Here is a 23372-nt window from a genome sequence, read left to right on the forward strand (position 1 = left end):
AGTGTGGTGAGGCAGCTGATTGGTTGACGTTCATCATCCTAGCTCCACAATGGCCAAAAACTGTTGTCAATCAAAACAGCTAATCGTTTGTGTTTTCTTTCAACACGCCTGTCACATAAGTGGGCGTTTCATATCAGCGTCGGTTGTTGATAGTGGAGGCTTTCTTAGTCGCCCAGCTTTTTCAGCGATGTTTATCCCTACTCATGAGGAAGACATGCACCATTTTAAACCGAATCGACACAGGTTCTACACAACGCGATGCTGTGGGTGTTGCCATGTCAGGACGGGAACCATCATTCTCGGCACTTGGTACATGGTACGTACAAATGCCAATGTCGCCTGGCTTTTTAGATGTTGCTAGCTAACGTTAACTAGCTAGTGTTAGCTTATTTGCGGTTATGTTGCAGTACCCCCTGGTTGCCACTGTACTATCGAGAGTAGGCCATTGTGCTAACTACCAAAAAGCTAAATCGAAGACTATTTTTGTCGAGAAAGTTAGTTTGATATCTGATGCGTGCCATACTTTTGTAACATTATATCTATATGGAATTTGCTATATTGGCGCTAATGTTATCGGATAACTAGCTAACTAACTAGCGGTTAACGTTACCCGTATGGACTTTCAGCTCCCCCCGGTGCACATCGGATGTTGTTCTAACGTAGGCTAGTTGTTACCAGCGTGTCAAGTAACAGTAATGTTAGGGTAAATCCACTTGAATTCAATCACTTTTTGACCGCATCCCTTTCCATACATGTTTACACATGGAAGAAGTGGTCAGAAAGGGACCATTCAGGAGTTTACAGGTAGGGAAGTGAAACATTCATGCTTCTGCACCAGACCGGTCTCATAGACTTGATAGACATACAATCAAATTTGATTTGTTTGCAGATGTTCTTGCAAGTGTAGCGAAATGCTTATAACTCTAGATCTGACAGGTCAGCAGTATCTAACAGTTAGTATCTAACAATTCCATAACAACCTAATACCTAACAAATTCCACAACACCTAATACACAATCTAGTAAAGGAATAGGATAAGAATATATAAAATATATGGATGAGGAGTGACCGAGCAGCTAAGATGCAATAGATAGTATATAATAGGATACACTATACAGTATATACATATGAGATAAGTAATGCGAGATATGTAAACGTTCTTAAAGTGGCATTATTAAAGTGACAAGCGTTCCTTTTATTAGTGGCCAATGATATCAAGTCTGTAGGTAGACAGCTGCCTCTGTGCTAGGGATGGCTGTTTAACAGTCTGATGGCCTTGAGATTGAAAAACAGCTTCTATCCCTCTGTCCCAGTTTTGATGCACCTGTACTGACCTCACCTCCTGGATGGTAGAGGGGTGAACAGGCAGTGGCTTGGGTGGTTATTGTCCTTGATGATATTTTTTGCCTTACTGTGACTTTGGGTGTTGTAGGTCTCCTGGAGGGCAGGTAGTTAGCCCCCGGTGATGCTTTGTGCAGACTGCACCACCCTCTGGAGAGCCCTGCGTTTGTGGGCGGTGCAGTTGCCGTACCAGGCGGTGATACAACTTGACAGGATGCTCTCGATTGTGTACCTGTAAAAGTTAAGGGTTTTTGGTGACAAGCCACATTTATTCAGCCTTCTGAGGTTGAAGAGGCGCTGTTGCACCTTCTTCCCCACACCGTCTGTGCTATGTACACCGAGGAAGTTAAAACCTTCCACCTTCTCCACTGCTGTCCCGTCGATGTGGATAGGGGGGTGCTCCCTTTGCTGTTTCCTGAAGTCCATGATAATCTCTTGTTTTGCTGACATTGAGTGAGAGGTTATTTTCCTGACACCACACTCCAATGGGCCCTCACCTCCTCCCTTGTAGGCTGTCTCGTTGTTGTTGGTATTCAAGCCTACCACTGTTGTGTCGTCTGCAAACTTGATGATTGAGTTGGAGGCGTGCATGGCCACGCAGTCATGGGTGAACAGGGAGTACAGGAGAGGGCTAAGCACACACCCTTGTGGGGCCTCAGTGTTGAGGGTCATCGAAGTGGAGATGGTTTCCTACCTTCACCACCTGGGAGTGGACTGTCAGGAAGTCCCGGACCCAGTTGCACAGTGCGGGGTCAAGACTAGATGTCGACCAATTAATCGGAATGGCCGATTTCAAGTTTTACATAACAATGGGAAATCTGTATTTTTGGGCGCCGATTATTTTTAATTTTTTAAATATATTTATTTATATTTATTTAACACCTTTTTATTTAATCTTTATTTAACCAGGCAAGTCAGTTAAGAACACATTCTTATTTACAATGACGGCCTAGGAACGGTGGGTTAACTGCCTTGTTCAGGGGCAGAAAGACAGATTTGCACCTTGTCAGCTCGGGGGATCCAATCTTGCAACCTTACAGTTAACTAGTCCAACGCAATAACGACCTGCCTCTCTCTCGTTGCACTCCACAAGGAGACTGCCTGTTACGCGAATGCAGTAAGCCAAGGTAAGTTGCTAGCTAGCATTAAACTTATCTTATAAAAAAACAATCAATCATAATCACTAGTTAACTACACATGGTTGATGATATTACTAGATATTATCTAGCGTGTCCTGTGTTGCATATAATCTGACTGAGCATACAAGTATCTGACTGAGCGGTGGTAGGCAGAAGCAGGCGCGTAAACATTCATTCAAACAGCACTTTTGTGCGTTTTGCCAGCAGCTCTTCGTTGTGCATCAAGCATTGCGCTGTTTATGACTTCAAACCTATCATCTCCCGAGATGAGGCTGGTGTGACCGAAGTGAAATGGCTGGCTAGTTAGCGCGCGCTAATAACATTTCAAACTTCACTCGCTCTGAGCCTTGGGGTGGTTGTTTCCCTTGCTCTGCATGGGTAACGCTTCGATGTGGTGGCTGTTGTGTTGCTGGTTCGAGCCCAGGGAGGAGCGAGGAGAGGGACGGAAGCTATATTGTTACACTGGCAATACTAAAGTGCCTATAAGAACATTCAATAGTCAAAGGTATATGAAATACAAATGGTATAGAGGGAAATAGTCCTCTAACTACAGCCTAAAACTTCTTACCTTGGAATATTGAAGACTCATGTTTATCGTTGTCTTCAAATCAGCTCGCTTCGGTCAATTCTCCCCGCAAAAAAACCAATGAAGTTTGACTGTGTTGCAAACATCCAGAGGAATGCACTGAAACCCACCATGACTATATAAACTATTGTTTATACAGGGGCGAATCACGCCGAATGCTCCGTAAAAAAATGATAGAGATGGAATTCACGGCACAAATAGTTTACAAAATGTTTAGATTTAGGCTATAAACATTGATTGATTGATTGCAGCCATAACAGGTTAATTGAATTAGAAAAAGTAACCTGCTCAAAATGAGTGCGTAACCGGCTATATAGCCACAGCCTGCACTAGTGGTAAACACTGCACTTAGATTAGAACTATGATCTAAGATCCCTCCTAATGTGTTCTCCAACTCATAAAACATTTTAGAATAAAGCTCAGTGCTGTTATCCTTGCAAGGTGAGGTATTGAATGCAGGAGTCAATCATTTTGACACCTACCTTTAGCAAGTATTTTTTTTTAAACAATCTTTATCTGAGACAAATATTAGTATGAATATATATATTTTTTTAGTATACATTATAGCTCAGTATTATAATTATTTTATACAGTAGTTTTTGCGCATCTTTATCAAGGGTGTCAATAATTTTGGACTCCACTGTTTGCTTTCTTCGTGTGAACATCAAGACATGTCACTATTTTCAGTTGATCAATATTCAAAACATTCTACACACAAGTGTCCTGGGCCCGGTTTCCCAAAAATCATATTAAGGTTAAGTTCATCATTAGAACCTTCTTAGGAGCATCGTTAAATATATCTGAGCTGTTTCTTAAAACCATCGTTATTTGTACTTGAAAATGTTTGTAATCTTAACGCCTGCCTCAGACCACTCGTAGAACAGCTAAGTGTGTCCTTAGATATTTTTTCCCCCCTTTGCCCTTACACAAGATCTCAGCTAAACAAAGAATCAGTTTATCCATCTCTCTGACCCCTGATCACTTCAGGACAAAGTTCACTACAAATACGAAGTTGCCAATGTCTTCAATATGCTTCAAATGAAAACCGAAATGACTTTGTTAAAATATAAACACTATTTCAATCATATTGAGTTCTTTTTTATTATGATTGATAATGATTTTAGTGAATTTGTATTGAGTATGCATTCAAATAATAATAATGATTTTAGTGAATTTGTATTGAGTATGCATTCAAATAATAATAATGATTTTAGTGAATTTGTATTGAGTATGCATTCAAATAATAATAATGATTTTAGTGAATTTGTATTGAGTATGCATTCAAATAATAATAATGATTTTAGTGAATTTGTATTGAGTATGCATTCAAATAATAATAATGATTTTAGTGAATTTGTATTGAGTATGCATTCAAATAATAATAATGATTTTAGTGAATTTGTATTGAGTATGCATTCAAATAATAATAATGATTTTAGTGAATTTGTATTGAGTATGCATTCAAATAATAATAATGATTTTAGTGAATTTGTATTGAGTATGCATTCAAATAATAATAATGATTTTAGTGAATTTGTATTGAGTATGCATTCAAATAATAATAATGATTTTAGTGAATTTGTATTGAGTATGCATTCAAATAATAATAATGATTTTAGTGAATTTGTATTGAGTATGCATTCAAATAATAATAATGATTTTAGTGAATTTGTATTGAGTATGCATTCAAATAATAATAATGATTTTAGTGAATTTGTATTGAGTATGCATTCAAATAAGCCGCCTGATAATGATTTTAGTGAATTTGTATTGAGTATGCATTCAAATAAGCCGCCTGATAATGATTTTAGTGAATTTGTATTGAGTATGCATTCAAATAAGCCGCCTGATAATGATTTTAGTGAATTTGTATTGAGTATGCATTCAAATAATAATAATGATTTTAGTGAATTTGTATTGAGTATGCATTCAAATAATAATAATGATTTTAGTGAATTTGTATTGAGTATGCATTCAAATAATAATAATGATTTTAGTGAATTTGTATTGAGTATGCATTCAAATAATAATAATGATTTTAGTGAATTTGTATTGAGTATGCATTCAAATAAGCCGCCTGATAATGATTTTAGTGAATTTGTATTGAGTATGCATTCAAATAAGCCGCCTGATAATGATTTTAGTGAATTTGTATTGAGTATGCATTCAAATAAGCCGCCTGATAATGATTTTAGTGAATTTGTATTGAGTATGCATTCAAATAAGCCGCCTGATAATGATTTTAGTGAATTTGTATTGAGTATGCATTCAAATAAGCCGCCTGATAATGATTTTAGTGAATTTGTATTGAGTATGCATTCAAATAATAATAATGATTTTAGTGAATTTGTATTGAGTATGCATTCAAATAATAATAATGATTTTAGTGAATTTGTATTGAGTATGCATTCAAATAATAATAATGATTTTAGTGAATTTGTATTGAGTATGCATTCAAATAATAATAATGATTTTAGTGAATTTGTATTGAGTATGCATTCAAATAATAATAATGATTTTAGTGAATTTGTATTGAGTATGCATTCAAATAATAATAATGATTTTAGTGAATTTGTATTGAGTATGCATTCAAATAATAATAATGATTTTAGTGAATTTGTATTGAGTATGCATTCAAATAATAATAATGATTTTAGTGAATTTGTATTGAGTATGCATTCAAATAATAATAATGATTTTAGTGAATTTGTATTGAGTATGCATTCAAATAATAATAATGATTTTAGTGAATTTGTATTGAGTATGCATTCAAATAATAATAATGATTTTAGTGAATTTGTATTGAGTATGCATTCAAATAATAATAATGATTTTAGTGAATTTGTATTGAGTATGCATTCAAATAATAATAATGATTTTAGTGAATTTGTATTGAGTATGCATTCAAATAATAATAATGATTTTAGTGAATTTGTATTGAGTATGCATTCAAATAATAATAATGATTTTAGTGAATTTGTATTGAGTATGCATTCAAATAATAATAATGATTTTAGTGAATTTGTATTGAGTATGCATTCAAATAAGCCGCCTGATAATGATTTTAGTGAATTTGTATTGAGTATGCATTCAAATAAGCCGCCTGATAATGATTTTAGTGAATTTGTATTGAGTATGCATTCAAATAAGCCGCCTGATAATGATTTTAGTGAATTTGTATTGAGTATGCATTCAAATAAGCCGCCTGATAATGATTTTAGTGAATTTGTATTGAGTATGCATTCAAATAAGCCGCCTGATAATGATTTTAGTGAATTTGTATTGAGTATGCATTCAAATAATAATAATGATTTTAGTGAATTTGTATTGAGTATGCATTCAAATAATAATAATGATTTTAGTGAATTTGTATTGAGTATGCATTCAAATAATAATAATGATTTTAGTGAATTTGTATTGAGTATGCATTCAAATAATAATAATGATTTTAGTGAATTTGTATTGAGTATGCATTCAAATAATAATAATGATTTTAGTGAATTTGTATTGAGTATGCATTCAAATAATAATAATGATTTTAGTGAATTTGTATTGAGTATGCATTCAAATAATAATAATGATTTTAGTGAATTTGTATTGAGTATGCATTCAAATAATAATAATGATTTTAGTGAATTTGTATTGAGTATGCATTCAAATAATAATAATGATTTTAGTGAATTTGTATTGAGTATGCATTCAAATAATAATAATGATTTTAGTGAATTTGTATTGAGTATGCATTCAAATAATAATAATGATTTTAGTGAATTTGTATTGAGTATGCATTCAAATAATAATAATGATTTTAGTGAATTTGTATTGAGTATGCATTCAAATAATAATAATGATTTTAGTGAATTTGTATTGAGTATGCATTCAAATAATAATAATGATTTTAGTGAATTTGTATTGAGTATGCATTCAAATAATAATAATGATTTTAGTGAATTTGTATTGAGTATGCATTCAAATAAGCCGCCTGATAATGATTTTAGTGAATTTGTATTGAGTATGCATTCAAATAAGCCGCCTGATAATGATTTTAGTGAATTTGTATTGAGTATGCATTCAAATAAGCCGCCTGATAATGATTTTAGTGAATTTGTATTGAGTATGCATTCAAATAAGCCGCCTGATAATGATTTTAGTGAATTTGTATTGAGTATGCATTCAAATAAGCCGCCTGATAATGATTTTAGTGAATTTGTATTGAGTATGCATTCAAATAAGCCGCCTGATAATGATTTTAGTGAATTTGTATTGAGTATGCATTCAAATAAGCCGCCTGATAATGATTTTAGTGAATTTGTATTGAGTATGCATTCAAATAAGCCGCCTCAAAAGTTGCAGTGGTAGGTGGTAATAGGAGCTGATCCGTCGTCAGTATTGTGAGATTATTTAAGTGTTTTAATATGCCTAAATATATGTTGGTAAAATACCTCCCTACACATTCTCTATGCAAAAAAAAAGATGCAGATTATGAGGGGTGTGTTTGTCCTCCAATTTGCAGTGGGCGAGAAACTGCTCGGGAAATTATGTAGGGAGTGGATGGAGAAATACAGCTTCACTCTATCCAAACAGAACAGCAGGATCAACGTACAGCCTGCCCTTCTCTTTACAGACTGCCAAACTAGCCAGTTGAGTTATTTAGACCACGTTGAACCTTGCACATGACTGACTGACATGAGAAAGATACGTGCTGGCATCCGAAAAGTACTTCCCCAATCACAGATAATTACAAAATACTAGGATCATAATCGTATCAAAAAAATTAAAAAAAATGCCACTATCTGTTATGATACTCGTTTTGTCTTACTACCCGGCACAGCTCTTTTCGACACCTGCTCCAACGATGCCTTATCAATTTCTCTCTGTGTTGTAACATGGGCTTCCCAAAACACATCTTTGGCTGTTGTAGGAAAGATGCATCTTTAAAATGACGGTCCCATGTCCAACATTATACAGTCGTTATTTCAGTGGAAATGAATAATAACGTTGTTCCTAAACCACAAGGGACTATCGGCCTCATTAAATAAATTGGTTAGGCTTAGGCCCACCATGTGTAGTGGTGGCGGATGGGAAGTTGACCTTCAGAGAAACTAACAAGTTTTTTTTGAGAACACTATCCAGACTAAATGTTTCATGGAATGTGACTCTACATCTCCCTCCATTCCCTTCTTTCTATCCATCTTGGCTACATGTCTCTGCCCTTTCTACTCCTTTTTTTTTAAAACCACTTTTACTGACATTCCTTAGTCTCATTCATGTCTGCGGAAAGGAAACGTAAATTGAAACAGAAACTGGTGTAATAAAATGTTCTAATCTACAACAGATTATATCCTAGCCTGGTGCCCAGTCAGATCTATTTGTAATGTCTTGACAACTCCTATGGTCATTTGCACTCACGCCAAATTATAGGCGTTGGCAAACCAACACAAACGGATCTAGGAGCAGGTTATGTATTCAAGAACATAAGTCTAACAATACCTTTCTCTCTCTTGCCAGGTGGTGAACCTGTTGATGGGCATCCTGCTGACTGTGGCCGTGACCCACCCAGAGAATGTGCCCACCGTCGACTTGCAGTATGAGGTCATTGAGCACTACTTTAGCCACACCTTCCAAGGAGAGGGGAATGTCCTTAAGGGTTAGTTTATCTAATCTTCATGTGTGGCTCATGTTCAACTTGAGTTGTCTATGTTCGCCATTAGTGTCATCGTCCACAATTGCTGCAGGCAGTAGCTAGCATGATTTAGCATCGTCCCCCGATTTTATACAATATTTGTTAACATTTCCACATAGTTAGCAAAGCTGCACTACCTTTTTATATACTGGTACCTCATGGCTGTCCCACACACACCGAGAGACACACACAGAGACGCAGCCAAATCCCCTTGATAACATCGCCATGGATAACTATCACCAAATGCCTTATTCTTTAACCTTTTTTTAGCCCAATACAGACTCATGTAATGGACATACACAAAATAGTCCAAATTGCTGAAGTGAAATGAAAAAAATAAAAAACTGATAAGTGGTGCGTGCATATGTATTCACCCCCATTGCTATGAAGCCCCTAAATAAGATCTGGTGCAATGAATTACCTTCAGAAGTCACATAATTAGTTAGATTGCACACAGGTGGACTTTAAGTGTCACAAGATTTGTCACATGATCTCAGTGTATATATACACCTGTTCTGAAAGGCCCCAGAGTCTGCAACACCACAAAGCAAGGGGCACCACCAAGCAAGCGGCACCATGCAGACCAAGGAGCTCTCCAAATAGGTCTGGGATAAAGTTGTGGAGAAGTAAGGATCAGGGTTGGGTTATAAAAAATGTCAGGAACTTTGAACATCCCACAGAGCACCATTAAATCCATTATTAAAACATGGAAAGAATATGGCACCAACAACAAACCTGCCAAGAGAGGGCAGCCCACCAAAACTCACGGACCAGGCAAGGAGGGCATTAAATCAGAGGGGCAACAAAGAGACCAAAGGTAACCCTGAAGGAGCTGCAAAGTTCCACAGCGGACTACAATTTAGCTTTTTTTGGCCATGAAGGAAAACGCTGTCTGGCGCGAACCCAAAACCTCTCATCAACCCGAGAACTCCATCCCCACAGTTGAAGCATGGTGGTGGCAGCATCATGCTGTGGGGTTGTTTTTCATCGGCAAGGACTGGAAACTGGTCAGAATCGAAGGAATGATGGATGGCGCTAAATACAGGGAAATTCTTGAGGGAAACCTGTTTCAGTCTTCCAGAGATTTGAGACTGGGATGGGGGTTCTCCTTCCAGCAGGACAATGACTCTAAGCATACTGCTAAAGCAACACTTGAGTGGTTTAAGGGGAAACATTTAAATGTCTTGGAATGGCCTAGTCAAAGCCCAGACCTCAATCCAATTGAGACTCTGTGGTATGACTTAAAGATTGCTGTACACCAGGGGAACCCATCCAACTTGAAGGAGCTGGAGCAGTTTTGCCTTGAAGAATGGGTAAAAATCCCAGTGGCTAGATGTGCCAAGCTTATCGAGACCCCAAGAGACTTGCAGCAAAAGGTAGCTCTACAAAGTATTGACTTTGGGGGGGTGAATAGTTATGCACGCTGAAGTTTTCAGTGTTTATCTTATTTCTTGTTTGTTTCGCAAAAAATATTTTGTATCTTCGAAGTGGTAGGCATTTTGTGGAAATCAAATGATACAAACCCCCCAAAAATGTATTTTAATTCCAGGTTGTAAAGGCTTCAAAATAGGAAAAATGGGGTGAATACTTTTGCAAGCCACTAGATGATTTCAATGAAAACATCAAATGATGGCATTATAAACAGGAGGCTATAGGCCTATTTCAATCATTGAAATGCATTTAATACTAATCAATGAAGTTCTATTTTGATACCTTCAGGCTTTTGTTTGTAATTTGTCCCAATATATTTCATGATGTGTAACACGTGCACAATGTGACTCAATATTTTCGGCCGTAGGTGGTAATAGGAGCTGATCCGTTGTCAGTATTGTGTAAATGAACACTAAGAATTATTTCACAAGTACTCTTAAGTTGTTTTTAGTGGTTGTACTAAATATCTTCTAATTACACGTTGCTTTTGTTTACGTTGTGAACATAGCAGAAACTCGAACTAGCTACATTGACTAACTAGCAGTTTCTTAACTTCATAAATCTTAGTAAAATAGCCAGTTGTGTCTAGTGGGGGCCATTATGCAACCAAAATCAACTTTATTTCTCATTTCAATTCACAAGATGGAATGAACGTGTATCAGTCAAAAATGGAACCTCTGAGATTCTGGAGCTTGAACACTGCCGTTGGATGTGACTCAACGCGAGCAGTTTAGCAGCTTTTAATGATTTCATAGGGAGCATTCCCTTAATGGTTAATGTCTGGCGGCAACTCCGGACGCCCGATGGCTGTAGTGTAGCAGGGCTGTTAGTGTCCAGAAGTAATTTAGCCATGCATTGCATTTGTATTGGGTAACCATTAGAATAAGGTGCCTCATATTTGCAGCCATAGGTGGTAATAGGAGTCGATCCGTTGTAAGTATTGTGAAATAATTACAAATTTAAGGTAACATTTTAATGGACAAAGCTGATCCGAGAGCAGTGCTCCCTTACTTTCGATCTTATCTGTAAGATCCCTATTCCTCTGACGCACTTGTCGACCGTTCTCTCTGCATGGTGTTTTGGGAAACGAGTCTTTGGCCGTTGTAGAAAAGATGCATTGTTAAAACACACTTAAGCCTAAATTCTATCGCTATCATGAAACTGGGCCCAGTTCTATGCACTCTGTGGTTGACTTGCTGTTTACAGGGTGGGGGGTGCGCTACATAAATCCTAGCTTTGATACAATGTCAGCATTCAGCAAATTGATTGGGCTATTATCAAAGCCTGGCACTGCTATGGCTTCATCAGTGCCATTTCTAATCGGTCTCTTCCCACTTAGTTACTATGTTAAAGAAGGAGATCGTGAGCCAGAGTTTGGCATCTACACATCCGATTTCACCCTGCAGTAATGGTTCAAAATCACTGGTCCGACACTTTTTCAATGCTGTCCATCCCTTTCTATGTCCCCCCTACTGTCTAAATAAAGTCCACAAAATAAATGTATATTGTTTACAGACAAAAGATGAGGGACTAAACTGCTGTAACCTATAGTCTGTTAGTGATATCAAAGTACAAGGTGTGGAAGAAGAGGGCCCTCTTCAAATACCTGAGAAATCGATGGCTTCCTGCACAGATTAAGAGTGATTGTGTGAATAATAGGCCTTGAGAGCCTTGTGACTGAACCACACATGCCTCTCCTCAATGACTTAATCATTCCCGAGCTTAGCAGGAGGTAAATAAAGCATGTCTGGTTGGAGGGGTGTATGCTGGGTGAAGAACATTCAGAAATCTCTTCCAATACACATTGCCTGTGAGCATCAGAGGTGAACCAGTTCCATACACAGCTCGAGCATGACATTCATCAGCATTTCTCTGACTACGTTCCTCCATTGAGTAAAAAAAACATCTGATTTCCAGGAGGACAATGAGCTGTTGCTATCGATAAGGTGTCTGATTCATAATTTTCACCTCGAATGGAAGTAGAGGGACTTTTGTCAGAGGTTGCTTGTTGTGAGTGATGAGGGAACTTTATGCACTTGGCCAGATGGTTCTGCATCTTTGTTGCATTCTTCACATATGATTTGGTGCAGTATTTGCAAATGTACACAGCTTTTCCTTCTACATTAGCTGCAGTGAAATGTCTCCACACATCAGATAGTGCCTGTGGCATTTTCCTGTAATGATTAGAAAAAAATAGTAAAAAACAACAAATACAATTCCATGTACAAATAAATAGATAAGCAGTTAAATTAAACAACTCCTTTGAGAAATGTTTTACAATGAAACATGTATGGAAACAGGTGAAATAACACTCCTCAGTTAGCAGGCTCAAGCAAGCTAAAACACATGATAGCAAAAACTAACTAGCAGAAATTGTTAACAAGTTCGAAATGATTTAAACACACTTTGCTGTAGGCTACTATTTACCAGTTAACAAAAAATCGTGTATGTCAAAAAATATATTCACCCCACCCAGTATTGTAATCAAAACTTACCAGAAAGCATGTAGTCCTTAGCTCAGACTGTGTAGTAGGGTGTGCTCAATAGCATCTCATTAGTGTGCAAGATCTTGAGAATAATCTGCACATTGCAATTGCAATGTTTAACCAAAATATGCCACAGGACCTAGAATTACCTTATGTATATCCCACAAAAAGGTTCACTGTTATAAGCTCATTTAAAAAAGAATGAATTTAAGCAACATTCCCCAAATTCCAGGGCTTAATTTCCCATGGAAAATTTCCAGAAAAATTCAGGAAATTTACCGGGAAGTTTCCCACCCTTTGCAACCCTATTTGTCCTTCAATAAAGTATTTTACCCTAATGAGTGTCTCTATCTGTGTGTATAGAGAATGCCTGTGTGGGATTCGCCATCTCTCTGCTGATGCTCACTATCAGCGCCATGATGGTCTATGGAGCCATTACTGTAAGTTATTTCCTTCTGATTTGTGTGTCTGTGTGAGCGTGTTTTCATCCACATGTCCATAATGAAATTCACAACAATTACAAAGGCAACTTCTCAACATTTTTGCTCAGGGGTGGGAAAATAACCCCCTGCATAATCTTTCATCCTGACTACTCTCTTGGTTTGTTATGCAAATGTCTGCTCCTAAATACACACTCATGAAAGCCTTGTTTTCCTACTTTCTAATAATAGACCTTTTGGTCGCGGCTATTCTAAACCCTGAATACAAATTAAATTAACGTGTAAAGCGGGCCTACGACAAATACCGTGTGTAAAATAGGAGGTTGAAATTATGTTATTGAACCTCAACCATTACGAAAGAAAGCGGACTGAAACAGGGAGGGACTACCTGGCGTTGTCAAATAATAAACAAACATTTTGAGTTTTGCATTGCAAAATGTTTTAAAACGATATGCCCTAATGAATACAACTCAGGTGGCAGCCCTTTGTCACATCCTGGTGTCTAAAAGAACCATTTCTAACGTATTTAATGCTTTTTCAGCAATGGACATTGACTCACTGCATGCAAACTCCTTACTTGTGCATTCTACTGGCCCCACCAGGGCAAGCAGAATGTTTGCTATACAACGTTGCTCTAACGATTATCATGTTTACCTCACCAGGCCTGCCTGATGGGCATCCATACTGACAGGTTTGTCGGCTATGTGACGTGGACCCGACTAGATCTGCTAGTTTAAATGGCGACGCACAGCTAACGCTTGCGTTTCGTAGAGGTTCTGCGTAAGCATAGAGCGTTATGCCTTAGCTGTGACTGCAGGCTCTTAGTTTACCCTTGTTGATGCCCTGTATTCAGTGTTCACACAGTAGGTCCATTGCTGGCTGTAGCCTCCCTGCTAAATACCAGTCATGATGACCTAAGCAAAGATGTGTACAGTGCCTTCAGAAATCATTCACACCCCTTGACTTAAAAAAAACATTTGTTTCTGCTACAGACTGAATTTTAAAAATGGATTAAATTGAGATTGTGTATCACTGGCCTACATACAATACCCCATAATGTCAAGGTGGTATTATGTTTTTATCACTTTATGAACAAGTCACATGGACTCACACTGTGCAATAGTAGTGTTTAACACAATTTGTAAATGACTACCTCATCTCTGTATCCCACTCATACAATCATCTATAAGGTCCCTAGGTCGAGCAGTTAATTTCAAACAGATTCAACCACCGATCAGGGATGTTTTCCAATGCCTTGTAAAGAAACACCTATTGGTAGATGGGTAAATAATTTGTATATCCCTTTGAGTGTGGTGAAGTTATTAATTACACTTCAGATGGATCAATAACCTTGTAGTTACTCCACATTACTAACCTAAGTGACATGGTGAAAAGAAGGAAGCCTGTATACTGTTACGTTCCCCAACAAGAAAACCAAAAATGTTGTTCAAACAGAAGGGGGAACGAACAAATAGTCACTGACAATAACCAAAATGAAACGGGTGGGTTTTAGGAGGGTGTCCACTGAAGGTTGCATAGCAACAACTGGGACCTAAAAAAAGATCCACCATGAGCACCCACTACCAAACTTAGACAGAAAGCAAACCAAAAAGTAAACAGGTAAGATCAGACAGGAATTTTTATTTTGATCAAACAGGTAGAGTCAACTAAAGGTGTTGGCCCTCCACATCTCTCAAGACAACTGGAGCACCTTCCGTCTAACGAGGTGACACCAATCGGTGCGCCCTATGTGCTAAAAGACCAACTTCAAAACATAAATGGAAAAACCAAAACCTATAACCATACAATAACGTATATTTAACCCATTTTGAATTCAGACTGTAACACGTGGAATAAGTCAAGAGGTATGAATCGTTTTTGAAGGTACTGTACATAGAAACTCTTGATTTTGTGACATCCTCAACATAGTACCCAACATTTAGATTAAGCTTTTGCTATGGCTACATATGGCCCTTGCTTGACAAACCTCCTGATGAACTCTAGTGAAATGGCCATCCTTTCACACTTTTGTTTAGTAATGTGTGTGGTTTTCCCTTCCTCCCCCCCGTAGCATCGTGACGGCTGGCTTATCCCGTTCTTTTGCTACCAGCTCTTTGACTTTGCTCTAAGTTGCCTGGTGGCCATCAGCTCCCTCACCTACCTGCCCAGGATAAAGGACTACTTGAAGGAGCTGGTAAGTCAGTCTAGTCCTTCACCACTGCCTGTCAGCTAGTCTCACAAATCACAATTATGAAGCGAACCAGAATTCTTGTGAATGTTTTTTAAATTTGTTAAAATAATTGTTTTATTCTAACAATTTACAGGAACAATTTTATGATAACCAACTGACATTCTTATGATACAGAAAAATACAAATCTGCTGTAAAACATCCAGTTAATGCTCTTTGTTTTCTGGTGAAAGCACAATCTAGTGGTGAGGAGGCGCTCCGCGGACCCTTACACTTCAGCTCCACTATAAGAGTTGCGTTACCTTCAGCGTTGTGTCAATGTGGCGTTCTACATGCTACACAGAGGGCGTTGTTTTGAGAGCGAAGGAGCAGAGTGGAAGAGCATCTTTATTTTAAAAAATCTGTACTGTTACATAATGATCTATTATGCGTAAGTACCATGGCTTTGGTCCAGTTTTTCCGCAAGTACTCATTGTACTCTTTTGTTTACATTGTGAACATAGTCAATGTAGCTAGCTAGAGTTTCTGTTAACTAGTAGCTTCTTAACTTCATAAATCTTAGTAAAATAGCCAGTGGTGTCTAGTGGGGGCCATTATGCAACCAAAATCAACTTTATTTCTCATTATTTCAATTCACAAGATGGAATGAATGTGTATCAGTCAAAAATGGAACCTCTGAGATTCTGGAGCTTGAACACTGCCATAGGATGTGACTCAACGCGAGCAGTTTAGCAGCTTTTATTGATTTCAAAGGAAGCATCCCTCAATGGCTAATGTCTGCCGGCAACTCCGGACGCTGTAGTATAGCAGGGCTGTTAGTGTCCAGAAATAATTTAGCCATGCATTGTAGTCATTGCGATCTTTAGCATTGCTATTTTCTCAAGTTTTCTCGTGTCAATTAACTTGTGACATTCCTGGATTACTCATTATATTATTAAAGCCCGATTTTAATCAACAAATACGATGGTCAGTTGAAAAAAGGTTAAGGGTAAAAAAATGTATTAAACAATTGAGACAAACTAATAAATCAGATTGTCCTTAAATATAAGTAATCTCTATACAATCCCGATATGAGCTTTAACTGTCGGTAGTAAAACAAAGCGTAAACTGTTTGCGTGAACTAAATATACAGAAAATGAATGTTGAGTTAGCTTCCGGATATGGTAGACTGCTCCTCACCACTCTATGACAGCAGTTAATTAAAGAAAAACATTAATATGGGTTGCTGATTCAAAGTTAGAGTTTATATTCAGAGAGAGCTAAAGTCATTTCTGAGTACTTGGGAACGTTAGCTGGCTAACTCATTGACCTTGCTCTGTAATATACCCCCCTAGAGGGTTTAAATGTGTTCTCACTATCGTTGTCACCTGGCCTGTCTGTCTTTATGGGGTTTTGTTTAGCTTCTGTATGTGCTGAATGTCTCTCTCCTCGCCTCTCAGCCAGACTTCCCCTACAAGGACAACCTGCTCTCCATGGACTCCAGCTGCCTGCTGCTCTTCGTCCTCGTCTTCTTCACCTTTCTCATCATCATGAAGGTCTTTGGGGAAATAGCTGTGATTGAATGCTGCACCCCCCCCCCCCCCCCACCCCCCAACCCCCAACCAGATTCCCAAGAATATGCAATTTATTTGATTTACTGCACTTGTTAGTGTTCATGTGAGATTTGATCTGAATTACCAATCCATGAAAGTACTTTAGTAGACTGATAGACCCTGACTGACAGGTCTTTAGTAGATGGGTTATAGGCCTTCAGATGCTGAATCAGGGGTGTTTTGAGCTGGGCTATAACAAAAGCCTGCACACATTGTGGCTCTCTAGGACCAGGATTGAGCATCACTGGATCAGGTAGAAGGACTAAACATTTTGACCACTTTGCCCTCAGGCTTACCTGATCAACTGCGTGTGGAATTGCTACAAGTACATCAACAACAGGAACTTGCCGGAGATCGCCGTCTACCCTGCCTTTACGGCGCCTCCCCAGGTATGTTTGTGCCTGAAAAGCCCCTACTCTGATTACCGGTAATTACATCTGAAGCATACCTTTCACATCTTTAAGCAGTCTGCAAACAGGTTCGGTTTGCTCCTAGCAGAACTTGACTAGGCGATGCAAACGTCTGCTCGAATACTCCCTGAAGACCTTCACTTGAAAAATGTCAAAATAGTATGCCAATATTACTGTTGTTTATCCCTCTTGAGCAACAACAGCCTGAAATACTTCATCAAAATAGTCTGAATTAATCTAAGATAAATCAAGAAATCTGTAATTAATGTTGATGATTTTTCAGAGGTCTAACTAAGATGTTTGGAGCAGTATTTCAAGTGAAAAGATTTGAATGAAAACTACTAGTCTGTCATTGAATGACAACAAACACTTAATTGAAGAATCCTGTCCATAGTTCCATCTTCCACTAGGAGTAGTACTGTTGACCATTCACAGACGAAGGGGCGTGGACTTTGTCTACCGAACTTAGACTTGCCTCGAGGAAAAAAATGTGTGCTCGATCAACCGAAGTAAAAACTGCAGAATAAAAATAACTGTTTTCCACAAGCACAAGTTGCTAGCCCAATAATTCAAAGTAGCAAGCCAGGCTCCCCCGGTTTAAGACATTTTTGCAGAACAAACTATTTTGGTGGCCTCTGGTACATTCTAATGCTATATGGTATTTTCACACTAATTAGTGTTAGTTTTATCAGCTGGTGTACAATATGATATAAAACACCGGAAACATTTTAATTTTGACTGCACTGGACCTTTAATGAATCCTATAAGAGTCTGCTGACTCCCACGAGCTTCAAGCTTCCTTTTTTAAGACCGATGAGAAAATACATCTGCCATACAGGTATGATTGAAGAATGAAGCAGGTGTCAAACATTGGCTTTGCTACACAGAAAGCAGCAGCAGCTGACTACTCCATTGTCAATACTTTGATTAAATCAATATCAATAAGTATCATTATTTTTCTTCAATCTGTTTTATTTGATCATATTTTTGACCAGATTTAGGCTAGTGGAGAGATCCTACCTATTGTTTCTGCAGTGAAGAGGATTCACCATCTTCATCAAATATTTGCATAATTAATCTGCAGATAATCGCAAAAAGGCCTACCAGTATGCAAATTAGGGAGCCAAATGAACAGCTATCTTACCGATGGAATTTGGTAGGCTACTGACGAGTCACTCACTTTAACGTCATGGTCTGGCAAGTCCTGATGGATTTCATATAAAAAATACAAACAAGATCGTTACTTGTCCCGATGTGATACTATGGACGTACACTGTGTACGAAACATTAGGCAATCTTTCCATGACATCGACTGACCAGGTGATTCCATGTGAAAGCTATGATCCCTTATTGATGTCACCTGTTAAATCCACTTCAATTAGTGTCGATGAAGGGGAGGAGACAGGTTAAACAAGGATTTTTAAGCCTTGAGATAATTTTGATATGGAATGTGTATGTGTGCCATTCAGAGGGTGAATGGGTCAGACAGAAGATTTAATTGCCTTTTGAACGGGGTATGTTAGTAGGTGCCAGGCGCACCAGTTTTTATGTCAAGAACTGCAACGCTGCTGTTAAAAAAAACAACTTTACAGTTTCCTGTGTGTATCAAGAATGGTCCACCACCCAAAGGACATTTGGCCAACTTGGCACAGCTGTGGGAAACATTGGAGTCAACATGGGCCATTCAGCACCTTGTCAAGTCAATTCCTAACGAATTCAGGCGGTTCTGAGGACAAAAGGGGTGAAACTCAATATTAGGAAGGTCTTCTTAATGTTTGTGGACTCGGTGTATATAACTACATTGTATGATTTATTAAGGATATACAGTACTAGTCAAAAGTATTTTTTTTTGTTGACCTTTTTCTACATTGTAGAAGAATAATGAAGACATAAAAATTATGAAATAACACATGTGGAATCGTGTAGTAACTAAAGTGTTAATACAAAAAAATATATATTTTTAGCAATACTTTGCCTTGATGACAGCTTTGCACATCCTCTTTGGCGGCTTTGACATTCTCTCAACCACGTTCACCTGGAATACTTTTCCAACAGTCTTGTAGGAGTTCCCACATATGCTGAGCACTTGTTGGCTGCTTTTCCCTTCACTGTGGTCCGACTCATTCCAAACCATCTCAATTGGGTTGAGGTCGGGTGATTGTGGAGGCCAGGTCATCTGATGCAGCACTCCATCAATCTACTTCTTGGTCAAATAGCCCTTACAAAGCCCAAGGGTTTGTTGGGTCATTATCCTGTTGAAAAACAAATTATAGTCCCACTAAGTGCAAACCAGATGGGATGGCGTATTGCTGTGGTAGCCATGCTGGTTAAGTGTGCCTTGAATTCTAATCACAGACCATGTCACCTGCAAAGCACCATCACACTTCCTCCATGCTTCGTGGTGGGAACCACATTTGCAGAGATCATCCGTTCACCTACTCTGCGTCTCACAAAGACACGGCGGTTGGATCCAAAAATCTCAAATTTGACTGTCAAAGGACAGATTTCCATGTCCATTGCTTGTGTTTCTTACCCAAGCAAGCCTCTTCTTCTTATTGGTGTCCTTTAGTGGTTCCTTTGCAGTAATTTGACCATGAAGGCCTGATTTCAGTTGTTGTGTCTGTTACTTGAACTCTGAAGTATTTATTTGGCTGTATTTTCTGAGGCTGGTAACTAATGAACTTATGCTCTTCAGCAGCGGTAACTCTGGGTCTTCCTTTCCTGTGCCAGTCCTCATGAGAGCTAGTTTCATCATAGTGCTTTATGGTTTTTGCGACTGCACACTTACCTTCACGTCTTAATGTAATGATTGTTTCTCTTTGCTTATAACAGCTGTTCTTGCCATAATATGGACTTGGTCTTTTACCAAATAGGGCTATCTTCTGTATACCACCCCTACCTTGTTGGCTCAAACGCGTTAAAAATAATTTTTGGGAATTTCTTTCCAAGGCACACCTGTTTGATTTTGATTTGTTTAACACTTTTTTGGTTAGTGCATGATTCCATGTGTGTTATTACATCACTTTTATTCTACAATGTAGAAAATAGTAAAAAGAAAAGAAACCCTTGAATGAGTAGGTGTCAGCTTTTGACTGGCACTGTATTAAATTAACTTTGAGTCAGTACGACACCTTTTTAAAGACTAGCCAAGCTTGCTGTCTGTCAATCAAAGCACAGTAATTGGCCTATGCGCCACCACTCCGTGGCTGCATATGAAACTAGCCAGGGTGCAACATTCACTTCTCACTGGCCCGGAGTGGTGATCTACTGGCCCGAACATGGTGTAGTTCTTAAATGCATTGTGGACATGCAGGGGCCTATAGGTTGGCATGCTTTCTCTCTATATTCAGCTATTAATAGGCTACATTTGGTTATTGTTTATTAAACATCTGTGTAATATAATTTAGCATTGCAAGTCATTACTACATTGTTTAGAACTGCATTCTATTAATTGCATTCATTTTTGTTTCTAAATTGTCATTTTTTTGTGAAGATTTTAAAATAGGACACTATTTCCAAAAGAGCAATCGACATGGCTACAGTAGGCTTTCCAAGACAAATGCTACTGCTTGAGACGATGTGACTCGTGGGAGCGTGGTGGTGCTTGAATGAATGGCCAATCATTTTTCTCAAATACAAATAGCATGACATTTACCTGTGTAGTCTTCAATGGTAGACTGCGACTGAGCAGGTAAATGTTGAACTGGAATGCGAAATGTTACTGTCTCTGTCAGGCCAGTGACTGACGAGATCCTCTGGCCCCACACACATTTTTACTGGCCCTGGGTCAGTGGTTCATCAATGATGTTGGACCCTGCCTGCAAAATAAAATAAATGAATGTGTCTAAAAACAATGAGCAGAGTGGATTTTGACTTTACCACATCTTTACCACATTATATGGGATGTGTGTGAATTCATTCTGTCTCCCTCCGTGTAAAGAAATGTGACTGGAACCAGAGCGTACACATCACACACCCAAAGTTACTAAGAGGTGGGACAGATGACTGCCAAACCAGCAGTGTTTCTCTGTCATCGTTCACTTTGACTGACCAGGCGCCTGTACTAGTGCATTTTGTTCATTCTAGCGGAAGAGGGCTCTGCAGTCTTTCTGACTAGAGAGTTGAAAAGTGTACAAAGTAGCCGACTGTAAATTAGTCTGAAATCTGGAAAACACTTAACGTCATAATATATGCACGTTACTGATACAGTACACCCAGTCTCCTTCCCAGATTGTTTAAGAGACAGATTATAGCATTATCAAATGTCGCAAATATGATTCATGTCCATCTCTGGTCCTTTCACACTGCGAAGTTGGCTATATTTCTAAATTTATTTATTGTTTAATGAAATGAGTAATGATTAACTTTCTCTCTCTCCTCAGTACATCTTGCCCACCTACGAGATGGCAATGAAGATGCCAGTTAAAGAGCCCCCTCCCCCCTACATGCCTGCCTGAAGACCCCCCTCGTGTGTGTGTGTGTTGCCTCCCACAGCTCGCCATTTTTAACCCAGCAGTGCATTTCTAGAGAGGGATCATCTTTAAAGGCCCAGTGCAGTCAAATGTGATTTCCCTGTTTTTATATACATTTCTACACTGAGGTTGGAGTAATACTGTGAAAATGATAAGGCCCTTCAAGTTTCAAGTTGTATTGGTTGTATTTATGTGATACACGGAATGCTTCCTTACAGGTTCCTTCTCGACAATGCAACAATAATAACAATAAAAGAGAAGAATACTAAAAGTATAAATGGCTCAGTTGAATAACATTTTTTGAATGATTATAGTACAGGAAGGCACAAATTATAGTCCAATATGTGTGTTTTGGGGGCAAGTGGTTAAACGGTGTAATATTTGGCCCTTTTAGTATAAGAGCTGTTTGAAAGCGTGCCTAAAATGTTTGCCTGTTTTGGTGGGATGGAGTTTTGGCCTTCCATGGTGACAAACTTCTTTGCCTTAAGAGGTAAATGTTCAGTTCTCCACTCAGACCACTCCAACAGTCCTAGCAAAATTCTTGCTTGGGAAATTGCTCTTTGCTAAGAAGCAGTTTTTGTTTTCAATTAAAATGGTCAAAAACAATCACTGTAAGGTGCTTAATTGTTACCCAGAAATGATTTAATATTTAGATAAAAACAACTGTATTGGAGCTTTCAATGATGTCTTAGTAAAAAAAATATATATATTAGTGAAAGTACCATCGCGTGAATGCCTATCACCAGTTCATCTTTAGAATAAACACCATCCTTTCCTTATAGATTTGATATTGTGTGACTCAAAAAAATAAACATTCTTAAGACAATCCACTTATGATCTCTTATTGTTGAATCAGTTTTTTTTGTCCAGAGTTTGACGGGGACATCTGTAGCAGTTCTCTTCGTCCCTTTATTTATTTAGCCTTGGATGTCCATCAGTTAATCCGCCACCTGTGTGCCATGTCCATTATCCGCCGCCTTCTGTGTGACCCTGCGTTGTTAGCTTAGTTAAGCTAGTGAATTGTGTTGCAGTTAAATTACCTGATGCTGCTCGTTAAAGGGAAAGTACACTCCAAAACCAAAAGTTGTCAAGATGAGTCTTATTTTGTCTCAACGGAGGTCTGAAAACATCTGATAAATGTTGGTTTTGGAATGGATTGTCCTGTTTAAGGAGAGAGATGCCTTATCAGGAAAGTGGAGGGAATAAATGGCTTTGTGAACAGTGGGGGATGCATGCTACTCTTTCTGCCCTTTTCTTTACCTTGTGTTTTGATCCTTGTGAAAAACACATTCAATAAACATTTGTATTCATCACCTGACTGAGCAGTGTATCTATTTTTACCTGATATGAGCAAAGAAATGTCATTACTTTTTGGATTTATTTGGTTCTGTACTCAATCTGGATTTATATGAAACATACTATTTCTTGGATGTAGCATACGGTAGTAGTGGACGCCGCGGGAGTGTTGAGACTGGCCTACAGAATGACATTCAGTATTAAAATCTATTTGGAGGCAGCTTCTCTGTCCCGAATCATAGATCTGGCGCCATCTCATGTCAGTAAATTATGAAAATGATCATTTGAATTGCAAGCTCAGTGACCT

General features: G+C 38.3%; 1 protein-coding gene across 1 annotated transcript; it reads left to right on the top strand.

Moving 5' to 3' along the window:
* On the top strand, nt 1-23084 carry LOC109884012 (lysosomal-associated transmembrane protein 4A). Its single transcript, XM_020476015.2, has 7 exons — nt 1-316; nt 8575-8713; nt 13030-13106; nt 15178-15300; nt 16735-16830; nt 17178-17276; nt 21680-23084. The coding sequence occupies exons 1-7, from the start codon at nt 50-52 to the stop codon at nt 21752-21754; spliced, it is 876 nt and encodes a 291-aa protein (XP_020331604.2). The 5' UTR covers nt 1-49; the 3' UTR covers nt 21755-23084.
* The last annotated feature ends 288 nt before the right edge of the window (nt 23085-23372 follow it).

The sequence above is a fragment of the Oncorhynchus kisutch genome, linkage group LG21, assembly GCF_002021735.2.
Source record: "Oncorhynchus kisutch isolate 150728-3 linkage group LG21, Okis_V2, whole genome shotgun sequence".
Classification (NCBI taxonomy): Eukaryota; Metazoa; Chordata; class Actinopteri; order Salmoniformes; family Salmonidae; genus Oncorhynchus; species Oncorhynchus kisutch.

Bases quoted from the DNA above. Each gene is read 5' to 3' on its own strand.
- LOC109884012 (XM_020476015.2), top strand. From the start codon at position 50: ATGGCCAAAAACTGTTGTCAATCAAAACAGCTAATCGTTTGTGTTTTC. The intron at 15,301-16,734 runs GTAAGTCAGTCT...CTCGCCTCTCAG, and splicing joins AGGACTACTTGAAGGAGCTG to CCAGACTTCCCCTACAAGGA. The intron at 16,831-17,177 runs GTCTTTGGGGAA...CTTTGCCCTCAG, and splicing joins CCTTTCTCATCATCATGAAG to GCTTACCTGATCAACTGCGT.